This window comes from Pelodiscus sinensis, chromosome 26, assembly GCF_049634645.1.
Source record: "Pelodiscus sinensis isolate JC-2024 chromosome 26, ASM4963464v1, whole genome shotgun sequence".
In the NCBI taxonomy this organism is placed as follows: Eukaryota; Metazoa; Chordata; order Testudines; family Trionychidae; genus Pelodiscus; species Pelodiscus sinensis.
The window spans coordinates 22232442-22258377 of NC_134736.1; the positions used below are offsets into that span (position 1 = coordinate 22232442).

The window sequence follows — 25936 nt, forward strand, 5'->3', positions numbered from 1 at the left end:
TTGCTCTCGGGCCCGGGTGACGGGGTTTCCCTGACCCAGCTGTCGCGCCGGGAGGCCCCAGAGACACTATGGGGGGGGGGGGGGCAGATTCGGAAGGGGACCGGGTCCGGGGCTCCACGAACCAATCAGAGCGCAGAGCCCAGTGACGCACCTGTGGGCCGGCTCCCACAGCGACGGGCAGAGAGACGGGCCAGGGCTGAGAACAGAACCGGAAAAAAGGGCCGGTCCCAGCGTGGGGCCCAGAGCGAACCTGCAACCCCAGCAGCGCGCGCCGGCCCCGCCCACCTGGGGACGCGCCTCCCGCTCCCCGCCCGGCAGGGAGGGAATCCCCCGGGTTGCTACACGCGCTGCAAAAGCTCCGCCCCACCAGCGAGCCGGCCCGGGCTCCGAGAAGCGGAAGTAGCCTCTGGCCGGGGGGGCGGGGCGGAGCAGCGCCCGGTCTGAGCTAAGCCCTGGCGCTGGAGTCTGGTCGGAGTCACGGAGCTGCTGCGCATGCGCGGTCTGACGGGCCGCCCCGTTCTACTCCGCCCCGGTCGGGTTTTCGGCGGGTTCCGCCCATCGCTCCGCGCGCGGGCAGGGAAAGGGACCAGACTGCGCCGCGGTTACTGCGCATGCGCCGCGCTCCCTGGGCCGGGAGCCGTTGTGAGGGGCCGTTGGGGCCGTTACTCGCTGCGGGGTGGGGGAAGGGCTGTGACCCGCCGTCCTGCGCTGCTGATGGGTCCGGCGCTGGGTATCGGGGCGCTGGGGGCGGGTCCGGCTGGGCAATGGCCTCCCCCGCCGCTGCGGTCGCCCCCCCCTTGGGCTGTTGGCGCTTCCTGTTGCTGTGAGGGGGCTGCAGAGTGTGCGGGGGGGGGGGGTATTTGAACACAGAGTGGGGAGGGGCCCTGGCCTGAGGGGCGCAGCGATGGGGGGGCGGTTCTGGCCGGGGCAGTTAGCGGGGGAGGCCCAATGGACCCTGCAGGGGGGAGCGAAGCTTTTCGGGCTTTATGGTTTTTTTTTTTGTCCTCAGTGCTGGTGCCTCTCGCACCCGCCCCGGTCCCCCAGCCCAGCGGCAGCCATGGCTGCAGAGAGCCCCGTGGAAAGTGTCCGGGAGGAAGCGCCGCGTCCCGTCTGCCTGGAGGATTTCACAGCCCCTGTCGCTCTGGAGTGTGGGCACAATTCCTGCCAGGCCCCCCTCAGCCCTCAGGGCAGAGACACTGAGCAGCAGGGACCCCTCCGGCCCAACCGGCAGCTGGCAAACGTGGTGGAACTAGCCAAGCCGCTGAGTTTCCAGGCAGCAAAGAGAGCAAGATGGGACGGGGTGTGCGGGGAGCACCAGGAGGCTCTGAAGCTGTTCTGTGAAGAGGATCAAACTCCCATCTGTGTGGTGTGTGACAGATCCCAGGCTCACATGGTGGTGCCCAAACAGGAAGCTGCCCAGGAGTACAAGGTACAGAGTGGCTGTCCAGTGTGATGGGAAATAACATTGGGTTTTAATTACAAGCTAATTTCACTGACTGTTACCAGCCACAGATGTGAACCAACCAGTGTAAAGCAGTGGTCTCCAGCTTTTTAAAGTATCACTTTTTGAATTTAAGTGTAATCCAGGATCTACCTCAAACCCAAATACACTTGCCCCACCTCCTTTGTGACCCTTTTCCGAGGCCCCGCCTCTGCTCACTGCATCCCTTCTCCCTCCCCCATCCTTTCTGCCTTTCATCAGGCAGGGGCAGAGGGTTGGGGTGCAGGAGGGGGTTCACGCTCTGTAAGGCAGTTTGAGCTCAGGGGGCTCAGGGTTAGAGAAGAGGCTTGGGGTGCAGGAGAGGTACATGACTAGAACAGGGATTCAGTATACAGGCTCCAGCTGAACACTGCTCACCACAGGTGGCTCCTCTGTGGTGGTGCAGTGGGGCTAAGGAAGGCTCACACCTGCTCCACTCTCAAAAGCAGCCTACAGACTCCCTCTGTTTGTGGAGATAGAATGCAGGGTGGGAGAAGGAAACCGCTCCAAGGCAAAGGGCAGGAGATGTGCAGCAGCAGGGAGAGGGGTTAGCTGAAGTGCTGCACTGGATAGCCTCTTAGCCAAACCAGTCAAGATCACCTGTCAGAGGCTCCAAGATCTACCTGTAGATCCTGATCTACTCGTTGGTGACCACTTCTGTAAAGCCTTCATGATTCAAGAGATGCAGTAAAAAGTAAATGTTCTGGCTTTGTGGCAACTTATGTCAAGTCTTTACAGATACTTGATGTGGGAAATGTTTCTCTGAGGCTCTAAATCCTGAAACCCAGCCCTCACTGGTGGCAGGAGGGGTGTTTGCACAAGGGAAGGTGTTAATAATCAGAGAGATTTAGATTACAGGAGTTATAGGCCACTCTGTCAGTGAACTGCTTTGGGACTAGAGAAGAGGAGATTGCAAGCTGTTACTGATAGAATGAACAGGAATAATAAGCTGTCATTTGCCTTATAGATCCGCAGTGACCCTGCACAATACCCAGCATGGGAAAGTCCCTGCTCTGAGCAGGTCACAGTCCAGTTAGACAAACTGTGGAAAGGGAAGGTGGGCCAGCAAGTTGCTCATAGTCGCCAAACACATCAGGGATAGAGTTTGGTCCTGAACCCTGGTCCAGTTGTTAGACTGCACTGCTCCCTGTCCCTCAGCATTACTGAACAGTGATGAAGTGTGGCTGTTAGGAGAGAAAGATGCCTTGATAAAGCCCTAGGCTCGGCAGGGAGAAGAGGTTTCCCACTGGGATGCTGAACTTCAGGGCTGCTCCGTGAGGGGTTAAACTCTGATGCAGCAGCTGGCACTAGATAAGGTTGCTGGGCTGGATGCTGTATGGGGCCCCGAGCACCTTCACTCCACCCATAGCAGGGTTTCAGGAAGCACAGGTCTATGCCAGGCAGAACTGGGATTCAACTGGATTGTAGCAAGAGTTCAAACTGGTTAACTGATGAGCTAACGTTTATCGGTGCCAATTACCGGTTTAAACTCCCCACTGCCCCTGAAGTGCCCACTTGCCTCTGGCAGCTATCGTCAGTCTGCAGCTGCTGGGCTTTCCCATTGGTTACGTGATTAGTATTATTAACCACCTGCATCATTCTTTATGAAGGTGCCACTACCGATCTGTCCACCATGCTCGTTGGTGTCCTGCTGCATCCGCAGTCCCCTCCTGTGTATTTTTCTATGGACAAAGCCATGTCTAGGGCTGAGTCCCTGCTGGACAAGGGCAGAGTTCCTCAAAACTGGGACTCTCTTAAAGGCAGATAAATGGGCTCCCAACATCTAATGTGGTTTGCCCTCGTGCTTATATCTGTTTCTTCAGGAAAAATTTGAGACTCATTTGAAGACTCTGAGGGAGGAGAGAGAAAATCTGCTCAGAAGGAAAACAGCAGCAGAAGGGAAAAGCCAGGAGTATCTGGTAAGTGCTTGTGGCTATGGACCAGCAGGGACTGGCAGTGGGAGGGCTGAGTTCGGAGGCAGACTCCTTTGTGGCCTTGGTGAGGTTGGGCTTGTTTGTGTTTCTCCTCGATCATGGATTGCTGGGTGAGTTCCATGTATAAAAAGGCCTAGAGCATCCATGTCCGTGCATGAGTTAATGTCCATCCTTTGTGGCTTTCCCAGACATCTTCCCCAGGTGAGCTGAATGTGCCCCTGAATGTGCCCCTGTCTGCTCACTTGGTGCATTTATATGTTTGCTTCTTTTTCCTCCCTGGGTATCTCTGTCAGGCTGGTGCTGAGTCCTGCCCCCTGGTGCTCTGGATATGAATTCCCAGAGCCCATGAATAACAAAAGATGCTGCCCATGACAGACATGGGAACATCCCTTTCAGAGGGACACGGGGCAAAGGAGATGCTGGGAGAGACATATCTGCCTAGTAATCACAAAGAGTCAAATGTTGCAAATTTTAGGGTTTTCCAGGAAATTCTCCCTACTGCACACTCAGCTCCCTGTGAAAGGGCCGTGGGCTCCATCCATGCCCCTGACCAGCCCTTTCCTTGTTTTCACACAGAAATGCACCCAAGCCAAGAGGCAGATGATTGTGGCTGAGTTTCAACAGCTGCTGCAGTTTCTGGAGGAACAAAAGCAGCGACTCCTAGCCCAGCTGGAGAAATTAGATGAGGAGATTGGGAGGTTCCAGATTGACACTGTCAGGAACATCTCTGTGCAGATTTCCCGTATCAGCGAGGGGATTGGGGGAGTTGGAGGGGACATGTCAGAAGCCAGCAAGTGAATTCCTGCAGGTGAGACTGAGGGACAAACATCCCAGCTCCTCACACAGCGAAGAGAGGCTCCTGAATCACAAGGTCTCGGTCCCAGTTGTCAGATTTCAGTGTAACACCTTGTGCATTGCTGCCATGTGAATGACTCTTGTGCTTTGTAGAGTTACAGGCACAGATCATTTAGAGATGGCAACGCCCCATTCACTCAGGGGATCCCTGTTCCTGGGGCCAGGGCAGGGCCTCTCTTCCCAGGTTTGCAAAATCCCTTCTCAGAGGTCCCCTGTGTGTGTCCAATGGGGCTGAGATTCTTTTCTGTGTCTTTTTTTCTAGGACGTCAGAAGCGCCCTGAGTAGGTACGTGGCTCTCACTCCCCTCACACTGCACAGAGCAGGGAAAAGGCTTGGAGCGGATGTTAGCACCACATCTCTCCAGAGCTCTACAGCCAGATGTTAGACATGAATATCTCTGATACATTTAATTCTGAGGGTCTCATCCTCGCACTTTAGACTCTGGAAGTCCCCATTCAGGATCAAGTGTTTCTTAGAGCTGTCACCTCCTTGGGGATTGGTTGCAGCAGGACTGTGGGGTGGAACATGGGCCTGTCACTCCTGGGCACTGAGCACATTCAGCCCAGGACAGCAGGGATCAAGAGTCTGTCCCACTCGAGGGCTGTTTGGAGACCTGTGTGGAAGGAGCTGGGTTGAGGGGAGCTGGTGTCTCAGTCTAATCCCTACTGTACAGATTCCTTCAGCCCTTCACGTGGGAACCTTCTGTCCCTCAGCATCTGGAGGCCAAGGAGTGAGTTGGCCATGAAGACTCTATTCCCCTTTACTCCCCCAGCCAGTCTCCCCAGACCAGAAGTGAAGAACTTAAATGGGATCTTTGAGGGGAAGTTTTCATGGCCATGGGATGTGTTGCCCCTGCTCTCATGCTGGGAGAATTGGAGGAATTCTAACTCCAGGCCTGTTAGAGCTGAGACTTACTAGCCAGAACATATCAGCAGTAAATGACATACAATCACATTGAATTGTTTCTGTCTAGGTGTAAGATGGGGCAATTCCAGCTGCCGGAAGAGATTTCTCCTGAACTAGAAGAACAAGTCAGAGGTGTCTCCCAGAAAACGATTGCTCTGTCGGAGACTCTGAGGGAGTTCAAAGGTACTTGGAGGGGATGAATGAGGAAAAGTGGTTCAAGTATGTGAGACTATTGAATCTGGGCTCTGAAGCCAACCTTCCCCTGCCTCAATTCCCACATGGGGAATGACGGCCCCATCAGTCTGCTCTCCTTAGAGACACTCTGGAGATATTTAAGAACAGGTTAGATAGACATCTGTCAGGGATGGTGTAGACGGAGCTTGGTCCTGCCTTGAGGGCGGGGGGCTGGACTCGATGACCTCTCGAGGTCCCTTCCAGTCCTATTATTCTATGATTCTATGACTGAGCGAACAGACCCACCTGCTTGCAGATAGAACCAGGGGTTTGCAAACTCTGAACCTCCCATTCAGAGATCAAAATGGCTAAAGTTACTGTGATGGCCCCTGTTCCGCCACCACAGCTCCAAGTTATGATAAGAGGCAGTAAGTGAATGAGAAACCAAGTGGAAGGGGATGAGGAGGGAAGAGTAAATCTCACAGCTTCTCTCCTGGGACAGGTGTGAGGCTGCAGGGATGTTGGCTCCATTGCTGGGAGGTGCCTGAGTGAGAGAGGAAATGAAAGTTTCAGACTCTTTCATACTAAATACCTGAGTGTGTGTCTGATAGAATTGAAACGCAGAGTTCAGAGTGGGACATTATTATAAATAGGAGAGCCTGGAATCTCACCTCTCTTATCCCTTCCCCCACTAGACACTCTGCCCTCTGCACTGGAGAGAGCAAGAAGAAAATCCCTGGGAGCTTTCAGACAAGGTGAGTTTGCTGGTGGAAATTCTTTAAGTGATGTGAGAATTCCTGTGAAAACATTTTCATGTGATTGTCATTGGAGTTACCAACCAAACCCAGTGACCCCTGTGCACACAGCCCTAAATCACCCAGTGATCAGTGAGGAGCCCCAGGGGTGCTGCATGGGGACCTTTAGACACTTGGAGAAACAAGTCTGGTCGATAGGTTTGTGATGCTAAAGGGGTGAAGTTAAAGCACACAACGGACGGCACCTTCAGGCTCAGATTTCACTGCTCAGTCAGTTTCAATATGGGGTTGGTTTCAAACAATAAAGGCTCCTTCACCCAAACTCCCTCCTAGATCCCTCTATCTGTCCTGTATCCCAAACCGTTACCCCAAGCATCCTCCTCCTCCCAGTGCCCATCCCGGATCCTCCATTTCCTGCATTTATGTCATGGAAAAGTGCAGCTCTCAGACCCTTTCTATTTGCCCCTCCACCCCCGAAAATGAATTACCCACCCTGTCGAGTGTGTACGGCTCAGTGAGAGCCAGTAAGTGAAAGCTGATGCCAGACTATTTCAGACTAGAGAAGAGGCATAAATGTTTGATAGGGAAGCGGATTAGCTGCTGAAACAAATGAACAAAGAGCTGGTGGATTCTGCCATCTCTTGATGTCTTCAAATCACTGGGGGACGTTGTAGAAAATACACTGTGAGGAAACAGCTTTGTTCCTGGGTAACTGGACTAAGTGTAATGGCTTGTGCCACTGAGGGGGTCAGACTGCATGACTGAGGATATCTTCTGATCCCGTGAATCTTAAGATCTCATCCTGCAAACACTCAGCACAAGTGTTTAATAATAAGCACCCGTATTTTATATTAACACCACCATTCAGATGCTTAACTTCACTGATTCTCTATTTTGGAAAGGGATTATAACGTCTCTGTGAGATGAGAGCAATGTTTGTTGCTGCAAATCTGTGAATGAAGAGTAAGGGTTTTAAATACAACAGCCTGCATTTATCCTATGTCTATGTTCAGGCAGGTGAATATGTGCCTTATCAGAAACACTGGGTGCTCAGAACTAAATCCCATTGTTGCAGATGCAGTAATCTTGTAACTCAAGCCAGGTGCAGAGAGAAATGATTATGGATTTGGGATCTAAGTCCCGTGTGCTGTTAATGGAATATGTAGACTAAAACTTTTGTCCACAGTGGCAGAGTCTAACGTGTGTCACATCAGTAGGGACAGAGTGTGGGGAGAATGGGGGTGTGGAAAGGATTAAAGCCCCTTCTGAAATGTCTTTAATTCGCTTTCTCCCCTTGCGAGGCTGCAGAACACCCATGTCTGTCTCTAGCTCAGCCCCCAGCCTTCAGAGCTAGGGACAGGAGATGGCCATGGCGGAGCCGGTTAGCATCCAGGAGGTGGCTGTGTATTTCTCTGAGGAGGAATGGGCTTTGCTGGACTCAGGCCAGAGAGCCCTCTACAGGGATGTGATGCAGGAGAATTATGAGGCTGTGAACTGGCTGAGTAAGGATTCTTGTCCCCTTGGGTAACAAAAACTGAGTGGGCTCTGGAGCAGCTGGGTTGGGTTGGGTTTGGTTCAGGGTCATTCATTGTCTTTGCCCTCAATGTCATGAGTATCTGCCCCAATAATCCTGGCTCTTCTGTGAAAGACTGTCCCATCCGTGGCCCTTCCCAGGGAAAACAGGTCCAGGGACTTAACAGTGGAGCTGCTCTTCCCACAGCTAAGGTCTCGCTGCGCTTCCTCCCTATCTTGCCCATCTTGTTCCTTGACTGGAGGTGTGAGTAGAAGGGCTCAGGCAGGAACAGCAGGTACCAGAGGTCTGGCTCTGGATCTGGCTGCTGTTAGTGGCTGCAGGTTCCCCTTGTGGCAGTGGGCTGAGCCAGTGGAAGGTGGGTGCAGTTCCCTAAGTCCTTTCTTTCTGTAGCTAATCTCTATGACATGCTGTTCTTGCCAGTGGGAGGGGCTGGATGCTGGGGCTGAGGGAGGGTGGGTAAGGCAATTCACGCTCTGTGAGTATTTTGTCCAAGGTAGCTCTGTAGTAGAGAAACGTGAGCAGAGCTCTCCTTGCATTTCAGGCACAGGTTGGGTTTCCTTTCAAAAGTTCAGCTTCACCCTCTCTAGGGCTCACTTGCCTCTGTGTGCAGTGGAGCTAAATCACATCATCTGTGTTGTCTTTTTAGAGCGAAATATCTTTGCGTAGAGACTTTTTCTTCCTGTGTGAATGTCTGGCTTCATGCTCAGGAGACCTGTGATCAGTTCTCTGCCCGTCACAGTGTTCCTGTGTGACCTTGATCAAGTCCCTCAGACTCTCTGGCTGTGTCTAAACTGGCAAGATTTTGCACAAAAGTGGTTGCTTTTGCGCAAAAACTTGCCAGCTGTCTACACTGGCTCCTTGAATTTGCCCAAGAACACTGACGATCTAATGTATGATTGTCAGCTTTCTTGCGCAAATACACTGACACTCCTGCTCGGGAAAAAGCCCTCTTGCACAAATGCTGTTGCGCAAGAGGGCCAGTGTAGATAGGTAAAAACTGTTTTACGCAAAAAAGCCCCAATGGCGAAAATGGCCACCGGAGCTTTCTTGCGCCAAACCGCGTCTAGGTTGGCACTGATGCTTTTGCACAAAAGCATCCGTGCCAATCTAGATGCTCTTTTCTGCAAATGCTTTTAACGGAAAAACTTTTCCGTTAAAAGCATTTGTAGAAAATCATGCCAGTCTAGACGCAGCCTCTGTGTGCAGTCACCTCTCTCTCTTCAATAGCTATTATAGAGTGTCCCTGTTTCTCAGGGCTGGGAAAGATACCTACATTAAAGAGGGATAATGCTTAGCTCCATATGTGCACCCCAATAGCACAGTGGGGTCCTGATTTATACCAGAGTTCCCAGATGCTGCTGTGATTGATAATTTTGCTTCCCACAGCGACTGCAGTGCCATTAGAATTGCTGCTAGCGCCGCAGAGTTGTTATGGCTGTTCAGGGTGGCTCTTTCTGGAGCTCTGATGCCAGCAGCACTGGCAGAGCCTGCAGCTTATCCATGCAGCACAGCTCAGGGTTGCCGCTAAGAAAGATCCGGGCTCCTTTTGGAGGCTAAGGCACTCAGCCAAGTTTATTGTGAAAAGGAGCAGGATGCTAGTATCCCAGCTCCTTAGGCATAGATATAGTGAGACTTGTGCCAACCCAATAACGGTACCAGTCAGTCAGCAGTGAGAATGCTGCCCCTCAGCCAGCATCAACATGCCCCTCCTGTGACTTCTCATACATTGACACAAACAAGATGCATGTTCCATGTGTTCTACCCCCTTAGCCTCCTGACTTTTTCGTTGAACAAAACATCCGTATCCATTATCCTCTCATCCCGCTCTTGTGCACAAGGGTTGGTGTCTTTCTGAGCCATCTCTTAGGCCCGTGTTTGCAGCTGCTGTGGAGATGTGTATTGATTAGCCTTTTCCTGCTCAGGAATGTGCTTTTCTGGTTAGTTGGTACCAGTGCTGCACCATTCTTCCAAAGCCCAGCCTGTCCTGGTTCAAAAAGAATGGACATATACAGCTGCAATAAACCTTTTGCGAAGTGTGCTGGGTGCCATGTCAATGGGAATGTTCTGATGTGATGACTATGATTATTTTATTTAATAGCAGTAGCACAGTGATCTCCATGGTCATGTCCCAGGTGGATCGTCTGAACAGAAAATGAAGTTCCAAGAAGGGGTGGGGCCAAAGCTGAGGGAAACACACTCACAAGGTGTAAAGGTGATAGATTCTGTGCAGCCCTGGAGGGGCACCAAATCAAAGGCCAGGCTGGCCACAAGAGCCAGACTGGGAAACCACACAAAGGCTGCTTCTGGCAGAGTAGAACGGAGGCTGCAGAGGGGGAGCTGAGCAACTGCCACAAGCACTGGAGAAGCAGCACGGCCCAGCTCCGCCCTGGCTTGCCATTCGCATGGCTGCCCAGGGTGGCGCTGGGCTTCTGTTGGGGCAACTGTTGTGAGCAGCTGGCAGGGCCCACCCAGACACAGGCAGTTGGGATCAGGAGTGTGGCACATAGGTAGGGCATGAAGCAAGCAGCCAAGGATTCACTTAGATGCTCAGGCAACTTCCTCTGCCTCCTCCTGGCCCAAGTGGAACATCTGAGCCAAAGATCAGGGCAAGCCCAGCCCACCAGCCAGGGGTTTTGTGGACAGAGACTTGGGGAGCTAGACATCTGCTGGGTCCTTCATCTCCAAACCCTAGTGACCTGCCATGTGGCAGCTGCTGTCTGAGACCTGCCCGGGGACCTTGGTGTCACACCTTCATGCCCTCACTAGAGCTCCCCTTCTGAGCAGTGTGTTCCTGTCCAGCTGTGGGATTCCGGGCGGATGGACCGGGCTGTGAGGGGGGCTGAGTTGTACCCTAGAGAGTGCAGCAGAGCACTTAGCTGCCCTGGGGAATGAGCTGAGCCATTCCCAAGGTGGGGGAGTGATGCATCTTTACTGCAGGTGAGTGTGTCCTGGGATCTTTTACCAGCCAGAGCCCAGTCTCTGCAAGGTGGGGAAAGGAGCCTCTCTGGGTGGGGGACTCGGATCCTGGCTCTGGAAGCAGTAATGGCAAAGACCTTAATGAACAAGATCAGCACTTGGTTCATTGCTCTCCAAACAGGATTTCCAGTCTCCGAAACTGATGTGCTCTCCTGGGTGGAGCGAGAGGAGGAGCTGCAGGTCCCAGATCCTCTGAGCTGTGAGGAAGGGGAGATCATCAGCAATACCCAGACAGGTGAGCAATCAATTATAAGGAGACAGAAATTGGTTTCTGAGTCAGTTTAACTGATGTAACTTGTGTGTTTTCATGAACTCTGACTGATTGTTCAGCTTGTCGTCAACTCCAGTCAGAGTGTGGTCGGCGAGGAAAGGCTGGGTTCTCTTCTCTGTGGAAGGGTTGTAACAACGAACTCAACTCATGATAATTTGACCATTATTTGAGCGTGTGTCCCCTTTTCTATTCCGCTTTTAGAGTTTCCTTGCAGTTCATCATGGAGAATAACTCCTGTCTGGATCATTCCTCTGTTCCAACAGGTGACAGGACACTGACCGAGAACCATGAGAAGGGTCTTCAGCAGGAAGGACTAGAGCAAGTGTCTCCATGTGGACTATTACTGAGACGATCTGAAGGACATGTTTTCCAGATTCGTGAGCAAGGAGAGAGCTGTGAGAGTCAGTATAGCCCAAAAAAGCAACAGGAAAACCATCTAGGAGAGGGACAGGGTAACTCCAGTAGCAGAAGCACAGGGGAGAAAAACACAGAAACCGTTCAACAGGAAATCCCCCATCAACAGTCACCCTGCACGTGTAGTGATTGTGAAACTCTTCTTGAACATCAAAGGGTCCATACGGGAGAGAAGCCCTTCAAGTGCTCTGACTCTGCGAAAAGCTTCAGTGAGCACTCACACTTTACAAACCATCAGAAAATACATACAAGAGACGCACCCCATAACTGCTCTGACTGTGGGAAAAACTTCAGTAAAAACTCACACTTGGTTATGCATAGGATGACTCACAGGAGAGAAGCCTTTCAATTGCTCTGTGTGTGGGAAAAGCTTCAGTCAGAAGTCAAACCTTGTTGCCCATCGGAGGACACACACAGGAGAGAAACCCTTCAATTGCTCTGACTGTGGGAAAAACTTCAGTAGTAGCTCAGAGCTTGTTACCCATAGGAGGAGCCACACAGGGGAGAAACCTTTCAATTGCTCTGACTGCGAGAAAAGCTTCAGTCAGATTTCACACCTTGTTAGACATAGGAGGACCCACACAGGGGAAAAACCCTTCTACTGCTCTGACTGCGGAAAAAGCTTCGGTAGTAACGGAGAACTTATTGCCCATTGGAGGATCCACACAGGAGAGAAACCTTTCAATTGCTCTGATTGCGGGAAAAGCTTCAGTCAGAAGTCAAACCTTGTTACTCATAGGAAGAGCCACACAGGAGAGAAACCTTTCCATTGCTCTGACTGTGGACAAAGCTTCAGTATCAGCACTAACCTTGTTAGTCATAGGATGACCCACACAGGAGAGAAACCCTTCCACTGCTCTGACTGTGGGAAAAGCTTCAGTAGAAGCTCACACCTTGTTAGACATAAGAGAACCCACACAGGAGAGAAACCCTTCTACTGCTCTGACTGTGGGAAAAGCTTCAGTAGAAGCTCACACCTTTTTGACCATAGGAGGACCCACACAGGAGAGAAATCTTTCAATTGCTCTGACTGCAGGAAAAGCTTCAAAAGAAACTCAGACCTTGTTATCCATAGCAGGATCCACACAGGAGAGAAACCTTACAATTGCTCTGACTGCGGGAAAAGCTTCAGTCACAGCTCAAGCCTTTTATACCATAAGAGAACCCACACAGGAAAGAAACTTTTCAATTGCTCTGACTGCGGGAAAAGCTTCAGTCAGTGCTCCTGCGTTACTAGCCATCAGAATACATACAAGAGAATCGCCTTATAAAAGCTCTGATTGCAGAAAAGGCTTCAAACACAGGTCAGACTTTGTTAAACATTAGACAGTCCACAGAGGGGAGAAAACTATTCAGTTATTCTGACTGTGGGGAAAGCTTCAGTCGGAGCTCAAATCTTCTTAGCCTTTGGAGGAGCCACAGAGGGGAGAAATATATACCCTGAGTTCCCTTTAAGCTGCCTGGCCAAGTGGCTGTGGTCCCAGAAGACCTCTTGGGGAGGGCCTCCTGGGGTACTGACCTGGACACTGCCACTCACCTTTCTACTCTCTTGGGCTTCTCACCACCCGGTCCTGCTGGGGCAGCTCCTTAGTCTCCTCTGACCAAGGCCCTGAGCTGAGATTCCTGTCCCCACACCCACCCCCGCCTCTGAGCATTGGTACAGATGCTGAACCTCTTCAGGTCTGAGGAGAGAGCAGTTTAGGGCCCAGCTTCCTGGGATAGCACTCCCCAAATGGGATCAAACCCCAAAGAATGGGGTAAACCCCATTTAGCAATGAAAGCGGAATGTGCACACTGCTCTCATAGGTAGTAATTGTTTACACTGGGCTTGATAGTAAGTAAAAGTGGTTTTATTAAGTACAAGGTGTAGGATTTAAGTGATAATAAGTGAGAACAGGCAGAGCAAAGCAGATTACAAACTCAAAGGTAACAAAAAATGTTTTGTTAGTGCTCCACTGAAACTTCAGTACAAACTTTTACAAACTCCCCCTAAAACCTCTTTCCCAGCTACCCCTCCAAACCAGGGCTCTCCCCCACCCTGGGTCTTTGGCTTCTTCCTTCAGATGCAGCCCAGCCAAAAGACCAAGTTCTCCAGGTGGATGTTATTTCCAAATAACGGCTTGCGGTGTAGACATGCACTGTAATTCCGAAATAAGGCTGCTGTGTAGATGCACCCCAAGGGTCACTGACCAGTGGCCTGGGCTCCCCATACTCAGGAATCCCAGTGTGGTTTCTGTGGTCCTAAGTCCGGCTTCTGAGGGCTGCAGGAGAAAGACCCGGTGTGGACAGGGAAATCCCAATGAACCTCCCAGCAGAGTGTGACTGGTCCCATCTCAGAGCCCTGGTTCCGTCTCTGGGTATAGTTCCTGCTGGGCTTTTCTGGACTACTCCAGATCATTTGTTCAGGTGAACTTGTGTTTTTGTTTTAATACAATGACATATAGAACTTATAGACATGTAATGAGGCAAGAAATAAAGCAGGTTTAGCCACTGCAAAAGAAAATGAGTAAGTTTATTTATTTCCTAGATTCTGAGGCTTAAAAGATTTCCTTATGTTTCACTCTTATAAATGTGAACGTGTTGAATAACCTACCCTGTGTTGTGGGTTTTCTCTCTCTGTGAAGGCCATTGGGTCATGCACTTTGCACATCTAACTAACCAGAGATCAGACGACACAACACAAGTGAGAACTTACCAGAATAAAAGCGGCGAGGAGTCCTGTGGCACCTTATAAACTAACTGAAGTGTTGGAGCATAAGCTTTCGTGGGCAAAGACCCACTTCGTCAGATGCATCTAACCAAGTGGGTCTTTGCCCACGAAAGCTTATGCTCCAACCATTCAGTTAGTCTATAAGGTGCCACAGGGCTCCTCGCCGCTTTTGCAGATTCAGACTAACATGGCCACCCCTCCGATAACTTACCAGAATGTTCATTGTATTTTAACCATATGCTAGCCTTTTCCACAAGTTCTGTGTGCAGTTTAAGCAATGACAATGGTCAGTGTATCTCAGCGGTGGGGCTGGAGCAAAGGAAGATGGGGGGGCATGACAGTTGCCCTGACATGGTGACATCCCCTCCCACCCCCCAGAGATGCCCCTGTCTGTAGGTTTCTAATCTCCCAACCAAAGCCCTCCAGGCCAGGTACAGCTGAGCTGGGCCAGCTACAGCCTGGCCACCGGGCTGCTATCTCAGTGCAGACCTACCCAGAGCGATTCATTTGAGTTGGTGTCTCAGGGAGTCTCTCCACTTTCCAGCCCCCCCATATGTGATTGCTGCTCTCTGGGGGTGCCTGGGAGAGTTGGGCTGGGGGCAGGGCCAGCCCAAGCCATTCTTGCACCCTGGGCAGCGGGCGCGTGCTGCATGCACGCCTCTGCCCCAGGGTGGCAACCTATGGGGGCACCTGATGCGGCATCCCGAATGGTTGGAGCACTTCAATCAGGCATGGGCTAGCCGGGCAGCTGCCTGGGGCGCCTGATATAAGGGGTGCTGTGCCCCCTTACAGCTGATAACTGCCATCAGGCACCACGTGCCCGTATCGCGAGCTGCAGCCGCTCCCACCAGCCACCCTGCAGCGGTTGCCCGAGGCAGGGGCTGTGTTAACCCCTGCAGCGCTGGCCAGCAGCACCTTCCCCCCGCGGCTGTGGGGCCCTGCATGGCCAGCCTCAGCCTGCTCCCAGCGGCACCAGGCTGAGCACCAGCGGCGGTGGCCAGGCAAGGCACATGCCTCCTGCCTCTGCCAGCTCCTTGCGCCCTCCCCCACATTCTGGGCAGGGGCTGGGCCACGCATGTGCCCTTCCCCAGCCTAGGGCGCCGGAATGGCTCGGTCTGGCCTGAGGAAACCCCCTCCAAGGGGAAGCAGGGATGCTGCTGTGGTGTCCCTGAGAACAGTCAACCCACTTATCTGTTGACCCAGGGGGCAGCTGCCTGTGGCTCATTTCCTCTTCCTCACCTGGGTGGGGACACAGCTGGGAGTGAGGGTGTCCTGTTTCTGAGGGGGCTCTGACCACAGGACTGGGACCGGGCTTGGCAGAAATCTTTCCCAGAGACACACAGGCTGGAGAGATGTTTGTGGGGAAGCATTTTGTAAATGTCGATGGATGTAAACTGTTCCTGCAAGTGGGGGGGTTGAAGCTTTCGTTTAAAAATGTCCTCTGTTCTGTTGTTTCTGCTCCGTGGTGTTATCCCATTTGTCTGCCATGCAAAAGGTCTGTGTCAAACCCAGGTGGAAAGAGCCCCCCTCTTTCTCCATTCAATTCCTTCTCTGCCTGCTCCGGTCTCTCTCAGCCCCAGCTGCTTTGCCTTCTGCCCTGGTGTGTACCCTTCCCTGGCACTGTAATACCATGGGAAGGGATCCTTTGCCAGCTTCTTAACTAGTAGCTCGTTTAGGGCATGTTTACACCGCAGGGCAAAAGTCAAACTAAGATACACAACTTCAACTACTTGTTTGTGTAGCTGAAGTCAAAATAGCTTAACTTGGCTTTTGGTGCTATGGACAGCAGGTAGTGGAAGGAAGAGAACTCTCCCTTTGACTTCCCTTACTCTTCATGAAATGGAGGTTACTGGAGTCAGAGTAGGAAGTCTGCCAACTTGTACTTAATTGGAAATAGCAGCTTGCTGTGTAGACAGGCACTTTATTTCCAAATAACACTTCAGTGTAGACATGCTCTTATTGTTCCATCACAGAGCTGATGCTGAAGGACAGGAAGCTACAGAGTGCTGAAGGGGAGCAATCAGATACTGAGGGGTTTTTCTCCCTTCTTTCTTGGTTGGGAGAATTTGCTTCTGCTCTCCTCTGAGGCTGGAAGTGTCAGTTAGAACCCCAGAGATTTTTCCTATCTGAGAGCTGGAGAAAGCTAAGACTGAATTGCCTTGGTTGCAGAGCACGTAATTGAAGGGAGGGCATTGTCTAGCATGGGCTTGAACCTATGATTCTGAAATTGAGTCTCATACTCTACCGACTGAGCTAGCCACTCTGTGTGCAGTGTCCCTCCTGCACTACCCTGTCACAGGATAGAGGATCAGCGTGTTCTCAAATGCTTGATTCAAGGCTCTGTCCTGTCCCCAGAGGGGTGCTCTGATCTGTGTGGGGAGGCCTAGGCACACTGGCCTCTTTTACCACAAGAATGGCCCCATTTCAGTCTCTCAAGTAACAGGAGAAGAGTCCGTAGCAGCAAGGGAAGGTCCCCTGAGTGAAACCAGGCAGAAACGCCATGTCTCACGTTCTGCAGCAACCCTTTCTGCTCTGGCAGGCACTGCCCCTTCTCACACTGGCCTGGGCCTGGCATCCCTCCCCTCCCAGCACCACATAAAACCCCTTGGCGTGAGCCTGGGAAAGCTAGAGGCCTCAGTCCTGTTGCCTCTGAGGGGCTTGTGCCTTGGCCTCCTCGGCCCATGGCGGCTGGGTCTCCCGGCTGCCCCCTGAGCACTGCTGGCCAAAGGAGGCAGCAAGGCAGGAGTAGGGAGAAGCAGCAAGTCCCACTGAGGCCGAGAGCTGGGGCTTAAGCCTCCAGCCCCAGCAGAAAACCTTCAGCCCGGTCTCTGTTGCTCCCTCCTCAGACAGGAGGAAGAAGCCCTGTTGCCTCAGGCCGGGGGAGGCAACAGGAGGCCTCCTCTCACAGCCTTACGCTTTGCTTCCATGCTGGCTAGGGTTGCCAGGTGTCCAGTTCTGAACCGAGCTGTCCAGTATTTGAGCTTTCTGTTCGGGAAACAAACTGAGAAAGTGTAAATGAGGAAATAGAAATGTCGGGTATTTTCTAAATAAGCTGGAATGTAGATTGTGAGGTATTGTCAAGTGAGTCCAGTATTTCTGTTGAATCATCTGGCAACCCTAATGCCTGCAATCGCAGGGGCCAGGGAGCTCCCAGGCTGGCTGCAGCCTCAGCCACTTCCTGTTTCATGACCCAGGTCCAGGTGGGTCTCTGTGGGGCCCTGAGACATTTTGTTTGCTGTTGTCCAGGTGCAGGAGGCCCAGATTCTGCAACACTCACAGGCCCTACAGGAGGGGTCTGGTTTGATGCTTCACCCCACGGCCCGGCAACAAGCTCCCAAACTCCCCCTGTGCTCTGAGAGCCCCGTTTGCTGTGTGAATTCTGTGGGGCAGGTTATGTCAAGCCTAGGCACAAGCAGGGTTCAGAACCAACCCACAAGTAAGTCCCTGCTCAAGAGGATTGAGCAGTGTCCTTTGCCAGCAATGGTAGTCCAGCCATATAAGTGTCCCACTCACGTGCCCAAACTTTCTCCATACCCCACTCACAGTTGCTGCCCTTGCTCAGGGCAGAGAAGATCTCAGGGGTGGTTTTCAGTCCCAGGGACTCCAACCCAAACCCTGAGACCCAGGGGTTTATAATCGAGAGGATCAATGTTTGCTGCACTTTTCCCTCCCCCCAGCAACACTAAATCTCAAGGCCAACTCTACAGTCCCAGCGGCTGGGGGAGATGTGCATGTTAGAGCCTCTGCCCACTGAGCTGTAGCCTTCTGTGCCTAGGGAGCCAGGGGCAGGAGGGAAATGGGGAATGGCTGCACTTTGGGAGTCAAAGGTGTTGTCTGGGACCATAGAGTAGAATGGTTTCACCAGACTTCCTGAGGAGGGCACCATGGCTAAGCTGGCTAAAGTGTTTGTCTAGTAAACAGGAGTTCTTTGGTTCAACTCCCAGTGGTACCTTGGTGTAGCCTTTGCTCACATTTTCTTATGTCTTCCTGGGACACAGAGGAGTCCTCCCCTGGCCACCCCTGGAACTGCTGGTTCAGGAAAAAGCTGATTGGGGAGGAACATTGGGAAGAAGGAAACCACAAGCCTGGAGCGGGTACAGAGGCTACTGTGACTGGTACTGGCAAGGCAGGGCTCTTGCTGCAATTGCTGGGACAGAAAAGCCAGCAGCACCTGCCCTTGTGAGTCCCTTGGGTGGGGGGGTCAGCACCCAGAGATCCTGCAAGTGCAAAGCTCCTACAGCTATAGTAGCTGCTTCAGTGGTGCAAAAGGCCTGGGCACAGTACTTATCAGGCAGTACTTGTGGGAGAAGTGCTGAGGTTGTGAGTTCAAACCTTCCCTGGAGTAATGGTTTCTACTCCCTGCTGCTCTGGCCCCTTCCAGTGAATGCTGTGATTCCAGTTCAGTGGAGGGTCTTTGTTGCCCATTTTCTCCTCTTGCCTTCAGCCATTGGAGAAGCTCATGAACAGAGACAAGCTACTTTGTCCCATTTCCCACTTCTTTTCCTGGGCTGACCCAGTGGCTGAAAGGGGCTGCGGCTGCTGACGGGGTGGGGAAGATGTGCAACAAGACCCTGGCCACCCAGCATTCACTCTGATGAGGCCATAATATGTGCAGTGGGAATTTTCACTTATCCCATCCTCTGGGGTGGAATCCCAGCTCCCCCAGTGTTCACTGCAAGGCCTGGGTTCCCAAACTGGGGCGGGGGATGCCCCCCGGAGTAGGCATGAAGAAATTTCAGGAGGGGGAAGGAGGTGACCCAGCTGTTTTTTCTTTTGTTCCTCAAGTTTTGCTGCTATTTTGGATATTTGCTCACATCCCTTGAAGCAGTTGCCAAAGTAGCTCAGTTGGGAGAGCATTAGACTGAAGATCTAAAGGTCCCTGGTTCAATCCCGGGCTTTGGCAGAAACCTTTGCCAATATGGCATAGTCTGTTTTGGCATCTCTCCATCTCTGGTAAGCAAACATCTGCAGTCAGAGTTCAAAGCTGAACCAAGAGGCAGGAATTACATCGTAAAGATGATCGTATTTCAGGGATAGAAACTAGAAAGGGGATTTCATGACACCTCAGAGGTTGTTGACACAGGAGAACAGAGCTCTTGGCTTCAGCTGCTCCCAGCCTTGCAACTCTGTTTTTAATTCCATGCCCCCAGAAAGGAACAGTAACAGAGCCTGCCTAGGACTAATTCTGAGGCTTCCAGATACGGAGGACACACTATTTCTGTTTTCTTAGACTGTAAGTTATTAAGTTGATTTAAGCAATTTCAAAATAGTTTCCAAGTATAGACATGTCCTTATAGTCCTGGTCTTCACAACATCCGCTGGCAAGGAGTTCCACAGGTTGACTGCGCTTGTGTGAAGAAATTCTTCCTTTTGTTTGTTTTCAACCTGCTAATATCATGGCGCACCCTTAGTTCTTCTATTATGGGAACAAGAAAAATACCTTTCCTTATTTACAGTCTCAACAACAGCCATGATGTATAGACCTCTATCTTATCTCCCCTTGTCTCCACTTTTCTAAGGTGAAAAGTCCCAGTCTCTCCTCATGTGGCAGCTGATCCAAACCTTTCATCATTTTTCTTGTGCTTTTCTGAAGTTTCCAATGCCAAGGTATGGTTTTTTGGGGGGCAGGGGATAAGGCAACCACATTTCCAGTCAGTGCTCAAGTTGTGGGCACCGCCTGGATTTATAGAGATGTAATATGATAGTCACTGTCTTCTTGTCAAGGCCTTTTAAAATAATTTCTAACATCCCATTTGTGGCTGCACATGGAGTGGATGTTTTCAGAGATCTCTCCAGCTGTGACTTGTTGTAGCATATTCGCTTTCATTTAGTATGTGTGTTACTAATTGTTTATACTAACTATGGCAGCTGATTCAAACTCTCATAATTTTTGTCATGCTTTTCTGGACTGTTTCCAATGCCAATGGCAGCTGCCTGCATGAAGCCCTCCCCCCTCCTCCACTCAGGCTCTTATTTCCCCAGGCACCTGACATCTGCAGCCTGTGCAGGAAAGGAACTACCTGGGAAATGTGCTGGGGTGTTGGCCAGGGCTCAGCCAGGTGAGTCTCCCAGCCAGAGCCTGCCTCTGGCACCCCAGCCCCTCCCTTCCCATGCTGAAAGAGCAAAGACTTGGCAGAATTCCTGAATATAGAGGAGGCTATTTCCCCTGACTGGGAGCCCAACCCCGGCCACAGCAGTGGAAGTGCTCAATCCTAGCCACTTGACAGACACAAACCTGCAGTGTTGGCTCAGCTACACTAGTCATCCCAGGTCACTTTCTCTCCCTTTCAGGACGTGGATCCGTTCTCGGAGAAGGCGCGTGATGCCAGCATAGATGCTCCCCAGCACTTCTCCCCTTGCTGCACCCTCAGGGCCGGAGATGTGGACCTGCCCCTCTGCATCATGGGGGATGCTGCCTGCCCTTTGCTCCCGGGCTGATGAAGCCCTAGACAGGACACGTTGCCTAAAGCCAGGAACGTATCCCAGGTGACAGCTCACATTTTCCTAGGTCCTCCTGGGACACAGAAGAGGCCTTCCCTGGCCACCCATGAAGCTGCTGGTTCAGGAAAAGGCTGATTGGGGAGGAACATTGGGAAGAAGGAAACCACAAGCCTGGAGCGGATACAGAGGCTACTGTGACTGGCACTGACAAGGCAGGGCTCTGACTGCAGTTGCTGGGACAGGAGAGCCAGCACCACATGCCCTTGTGATTCCCTGAGGGGGGTCAGGACCTAGAGAGCCTGAGGGTGCAACCTCTGCAGCTCCTGCGGCCATGGAGAGTGAGGGTCTGTGGGCAGCAGGTGCTTCTCACTTGTGGTTTCCTTCTTTCTAAAACTCCTCTCCAATCAGCCTTTTTCTGAACCAGCAGTTCCATGGGTGGCCAGGGAAGGCCTCTTCTGTGTCCCAGAAACACATAGGAAAATGTGATTAAAGGGTGTCAAAAGGAACCACTGGGAGTTGAACCCAGGATCTCCTGTTTACTAGACAGGTGCTTTAGCCAACTGAGCCATGGTGCCCTCCTCAGGAAAGCTGGTGAAACTGTTCTATTCCATGGTCCCAGACAACACCTTTTGACTCCCAAAGTGCAGCCAATCCCCATTTCCCTCCAGCCCTGGGGGTGTCTGGCTCCCTAGGCACAGAAAGCTACAGCTCAGTCGGCAGAGGCTCTAACATGCTCCTCTTCCCCAGCCGCTGGGGCTGTAGAGTGGCCTTTGCGGTTTGGCCCAGATGTGGGGAGGGAAAAGTACAACAAACATTAATCAGCTGGCTTATAAATCCCTTGGTCCTAGGGTTTGGGTTAGAGCCCCAAGGAGGAGGCCTGGCCTTCTTCAAGTTGCTCCCTTTCTGAGGGCACAGAATTAACAAGAGAAGATTTCTTAACCCCACAGCAATCAGAGTTGGCCAAGGAGTTAGCAACAAATTGTTTGTCAACATTTAAGTAGAGGCAAGGAAACCCTCATGGGTGTTTCTGTGTGTTTGTAGACCGAGGTTCATTCAAGTGGTTTTTTTTTTTTTGTGGACCTGCCCCGACCGCACCCCTAGAGACTCTGGAACAAAGAAGACACATGAGAAGAACCCAACTTTCTTCCTTTTGCTGTGACATGGATGGATCTAGCTCAGGTTTCACTCAAGGGGTCTGTCTGCATGTGAAGTACCTGTGTAGGGATAACATATAAATGTGTTAAAAATGATTCCCCCAAGTGGAAGTGACGCCCCATAATTTGTTCCCCACAACTTAAAGTGTTTAGATTTATTATTATTATTATTATTATTATTATTAGTTAAGATTGTTAAATGTTTAGATTTATAATTATTGCCCCTCTAGAATATAATTTGTTAGGAATGTAATATTAGGTCATGTAACTTAAAACTGTTAAAAATATAATACCATGTAGCCAGAAACAGCTCTTCTCTCTGTGTCCCAGGGCACACTCAAACTTATTGTTACACAATTGACGCCCATTCTCTTCAAAGCATTGTGAAGCAATTAACCCTAATCGCAAAGTGAAACATTGTAACTATAACAGTAACTAACTCAGCACTCAGAGAGAGAATGTTTTAAGAAATGCCACCCAGAAACCTGTGACTTTTTGTAACTACAACTCTTGTATATGTAAAGTTATTATTATACAAAATACTGTATGGGAAACATTAATTAGGGAATGTATGTAAGAGAGAGAGATTGCTTGGACGATGAATGAATGGTTTTGAGAGGTGCCAGCCTGAGAATGCAGCAACAAAGGGCTGAAGAAGGCGTCAGGTGCCAGGGCAACCAAAAGGTGTCAAGTGGAGAAAACCAAGTACTGGAGGCCCACCCTATGAGATCATTGATGAGCACCTGACCGCCACCCTGAACGTGATGCAGCAATTCCCATAAACTGGCATAGGAAGAAATTCCTATAAGAACTGGACTAAAAGACTATGGAGTCAGAGTCCAACGTTCTGCTGCCAGCCCACCAGGAGCTTCAGATGCGCATCTGATCAGGACTTCGCTCCCCACTACCCTCACTTGTGTACAGAGTACCTGGCCAGTATTCTGTCACAAGCAACTTCCAGGCTGGTAACTATAACAACTACACAGAACCTGGATGAATGATTGAATGAATGTTTATATATATATATATATATATATATATATATGTTTATAAGGGTTAAGTAGTGATAGGAATAAGTAGTTAAACAACGTTGTTTGCTTCTATCTTTTCTTTATTCTTTATTATTATCTTTACAATAAATGTGTCTTTTTGCCTTATCCCCCTCATAAGATCCTGCTTGCTTTTATTGGTACAACACCTGTGACAGCACCTGTGCGCTTCTGCCCCTCATCAGCAATGCCATATACTTGGGGGAGCACGTGCCCCGAGACTTATAGAAGGGACTACCTGGACTAGCCACCTTTAGTCAGGCTCCCTTTGATAGCTCAGCTGGCAGAGCGGAGGACTGTAGTGTGTGCTTGGCAAGTGATCCTTAGGTTGCTGGTTCAACTCCAGCTTGAAGGAGTGATTGTTTTCCCTCCGGCCTGGCCTTAGCAGAAGGCAATCAAGGTGGTTGCCTTGGGTCCATGTCTTCGGAGCTCTCCACTGCAATTGAGAGAAAGATTGTGGGTACAAGCTGCCAATCACATTTCTTGGGCTGCGCAGGTTCTCTACACACAAAAGTTCTTTGGGAACAATGGCTGTTATTCCACAATAACACTGCAAGAGTCTACACAGCAATTCCGTTATTTTGAAATAATTCTGAAGTAACAGATGGCTTATTTCGACTTCTGCAAACCTCATTCTACAAAGAATAATACCTGTTCCAATTAGCTATTTTAAAAAAAGGCCCGTGTAGCTGCGCCACTGCTGCTAGTTTGAACTATCCCCTCCCCGGAGCCATTCTAAGTTATTCTTCCAGGGGCTCTAAATCAAGACAGCTCATCCACACAGGGGAGCCTGCCTCGGACTATTCTGAGGTTTCCCTGCAGTGTAGACGTGCTAGTTTGAAATAAGATATTTTGTAATAACTATTCAAGACCAGCTTATTCCAAAATAAATGTGCCATGTAGTTGAAGCCAGAAGGATGAAGCAGAAGGAGGGAAGCCAGAAGTGCAGAGGCCAGCCTGAAAACTCAGTATTCCATATGGCTACACACAGAGATTTGTAGCTCAAAGCTGGAGCTGCTGTGGAAGGAGGTGAAGCTACAGAAGCTGACGGGGGACAATCAGCAGCCGGAGGGTTATTTTTTCTCCTCCCTGGGCTGATGTGGCTAGAACTGAGGAGAAGAAAATCCTCTTCCCTTCTCCTCAGAAGATAGAAAATGCAGCTTGTTCCCCTCTCTCTGGTTCTACTAAAGCTGGATCCCAGGGCTAGACTTTTTCTTTCTAGAACCCTGGTGAAAGCTGAAAGTGAATTGCTTGTAGACTTAGAATGTGAGTTAAAGAAGGGCATCACCTAGCATGGGGCTTGAACCCATGACCTGAGCTAGCCAGCTTCCATGTTGCAGTATACCCCAATCACAGGGCCATCTCTCCAGTGACAGGTAAAGAGGCCTGTTTCAGGATTTCTTTTAGCGCAGCAGCAAGGGGCGATGGAGGAAAATCAACCCCCTCTCCAAGCTTTGTTCTCACGGCACCAAGTGCGCTGCAGAAAAAGCCCATGTGTGTTAAAGGGCGTTGGGGAGCCCAGAGCAGACGGATCACCTCAACACACAAACACAGTCCCAACCCCAAGACTCCCCCCATCCCGAATCCTGTGCCCAGACTTCTCTACCTTCCACATCCTCACCCCTGTCTTGCACAAGAGAGCGTCCACACTGCCAAGAGAGCTCTTGCACAAAAGCACAGCGTGCATGTGGAAGTGTGGACGTTTTCTTGCGCATGACTTGTTCCACAAGAACCCTTGCGCAAGATGTTCTTGCGCAAGAAGCCGCGAGTGTAGACATAGCCTTAGAGATATATCTGAAAGGAGATGTTAATACAAAGTTATAGGAGAGTGATAATATTACAGGGAATTATCCACAGTTGTCTGTATATGCAAATATATATGCAAATATCTTCTTTCACACTAATGGGCATGAATACAAAGATTAAGGCAAGACTACACAACACACAGGCCCTATGTAAATCAGTTCTGCTGATGTTAATAAAATGCAATATTTTCCCCATTTCCAACCATATGACAGCAGTTTTAATGAGCAAGGGCAATCCAGGGATTTAACTACTAAAACACATCTCAGCAGAAATTGCGGAAGCGGCTCTTGCGCAAGAAAAACGCTTTTGTGCAAGGCCGTTACATCTATTACCTTTCAGGAAGAACGGCCTTGCACAAGAGGGTTTATTTTGTGCCAGAAGGGGCCGTGTAGATGCTCCTTCTGGCACAAGAGCCTCTTCTGAAACAAATGGTGGCCCATTAGGTATGTAAATGATGCTCAGCGATATTCCATGCTTAGCCTCATTTGCATATTACTCACGCAAAAAGCCGCGAGTGTAGACATAGACCTAGGCAGGTTAGGCTGAGATGGGAGGAGGCAGCGCTGGGGTTGAGGCTCCTCAGTGGTGCCTTGGCAGGGACCAGGGCGTTGCAACCACATTGGGCAAGGTCAATGGCAACACCTCCAGCCTCTGGGACGTCTGTAGCCTTTGCTGCAAGAGGACACAAAACCAGGTAAGGTTCCCCCTGATGCTCAAATCCCCCAGCAGACACAGCAGCCCCAGCTTGCTCCAACACCTTCCGTTCTCCCCACCCTCTCTCCTGGCCACACACGGCACTTCTTGGTGTGTGTCAAGCCAGGCCCTGCAAGGAGCCACTGGGGCAGGAACCAGCCCTTGGAGCTCGGCTTGCACTGGAACCGGTAGTTTCCCACCACGTCTCCCTTGAGAAGAGGCGACTTGTTCCCCTTCCTCTCACCTCACGTCTCCCTTGTCTCTGTTCCCTTCAACGGTCTCTGCTGCCTCAGGACCCGCCTCCTCAGGGCGCTGCCCCTCTGCCACTGGGCTGGGAGTGGGAAACTCCACAGTCTCTGCACTTGGGCTGAGAAGTCTCACGGGGACTCGTCTGTTGGTGGCGTTAGTCAGCCCGATGGCCAGCCGGATCCATTCCGTAGCGCTGCCCGAGAGGGAGCTTTCCCAATCTCCATTGGTATTTCCTGGGGCTTTGTGTAGGGGGATTGGGCTTGACATCTTCTCTGCTGGAAATGCCTCTTCTTTGGAAAGCAGGTCCCAGGAGCTCATGGAACTTCTTCTTCTCAGCTTGGGAAAGGGACAAGCAAGGGGCGACGGGACAGGGGTTTATGTGATGATGACAGGGGTGCCAAAAGCAAATAAGAAATTATTTTTTCACCTACTTAAGAACCAGGGTGACAGAATGAAACTGGTAAGTAACCGAGTTAAAAAGGAAGCATTTTTGCACCCAGTGGAACTCCTTGCCAGAGGATGTTGTGAAGGTGAA

At 50.9% G+C, this 25936-nt stretch overlaps 1 protein-coding gene, 1 long non-coding RNA gene and 3 other non-coding genes across 5 annotated transcripts; 4 read left to right on the forward strand and 1 right to left on the reverse strand.

Annotated features, from left to right (window-relative positions):
• The first annotated feature begins 856 nt into the window (after positions 1-856).
• On the forward strand, positions 857-13972 carry LOC102456062 (uncharacterized). Its single transcript, XM_075909466.1, is given in 8 exon segments — positions 857-1429; positions 3304-3399; positions 4532-4554; positions 5243-5358; positions 6045-6104; positions 10736-10849; positions 11149-11629; positions 11631-13972. Coding segments are annotated over 8 exon segments (2355 nt in total). The 5' UTR covers positions 857-904; the 3' UTR covers positions 12571-13972.
• A 174-nt stretch (positions 13973-14146) lies between these two features.
• Positions 14147-23114, forward strand: LOC142820495 (uncharacterized). Its single transcript, XR_012897714.1, has 3 exons — positions 14147-19616; positions 19992-20068; positions 20301-23114. It is a non-coding gene; the product is annotated as an uncharacterized LOC142820495 (long non-coding RNA).
• Positions 18840-18912, forward strand: TRNAF-GAA (transfer RNA phenylalanine (anticodon GAA)). The gene has a single exon. It is a non-coding gene; the product is annotated as a tRNA-Phe (tRNA).
• Positions 20952-21025, reverse strand: TRNAT-AGU (transfer RNA threonine (anticodon AGU)). Its single transcript has one exon. It is a non-coding gene; the product is annotated as a tRNA-Thr (tRNA).
• On the forward strand, positions 22919-23008 carry TRNAY-GUA (transfer RNA tyrosine (anticodon GUA)). Its single transcript is given in 2 exon segments — positions 22919-22955; positions 22973-23008. It is a non-coding gene; the product is annotated as a tRNA-Tyr (tRNA).
• Positions 23115-25936: the final 2822 nt, after the last annotated feature.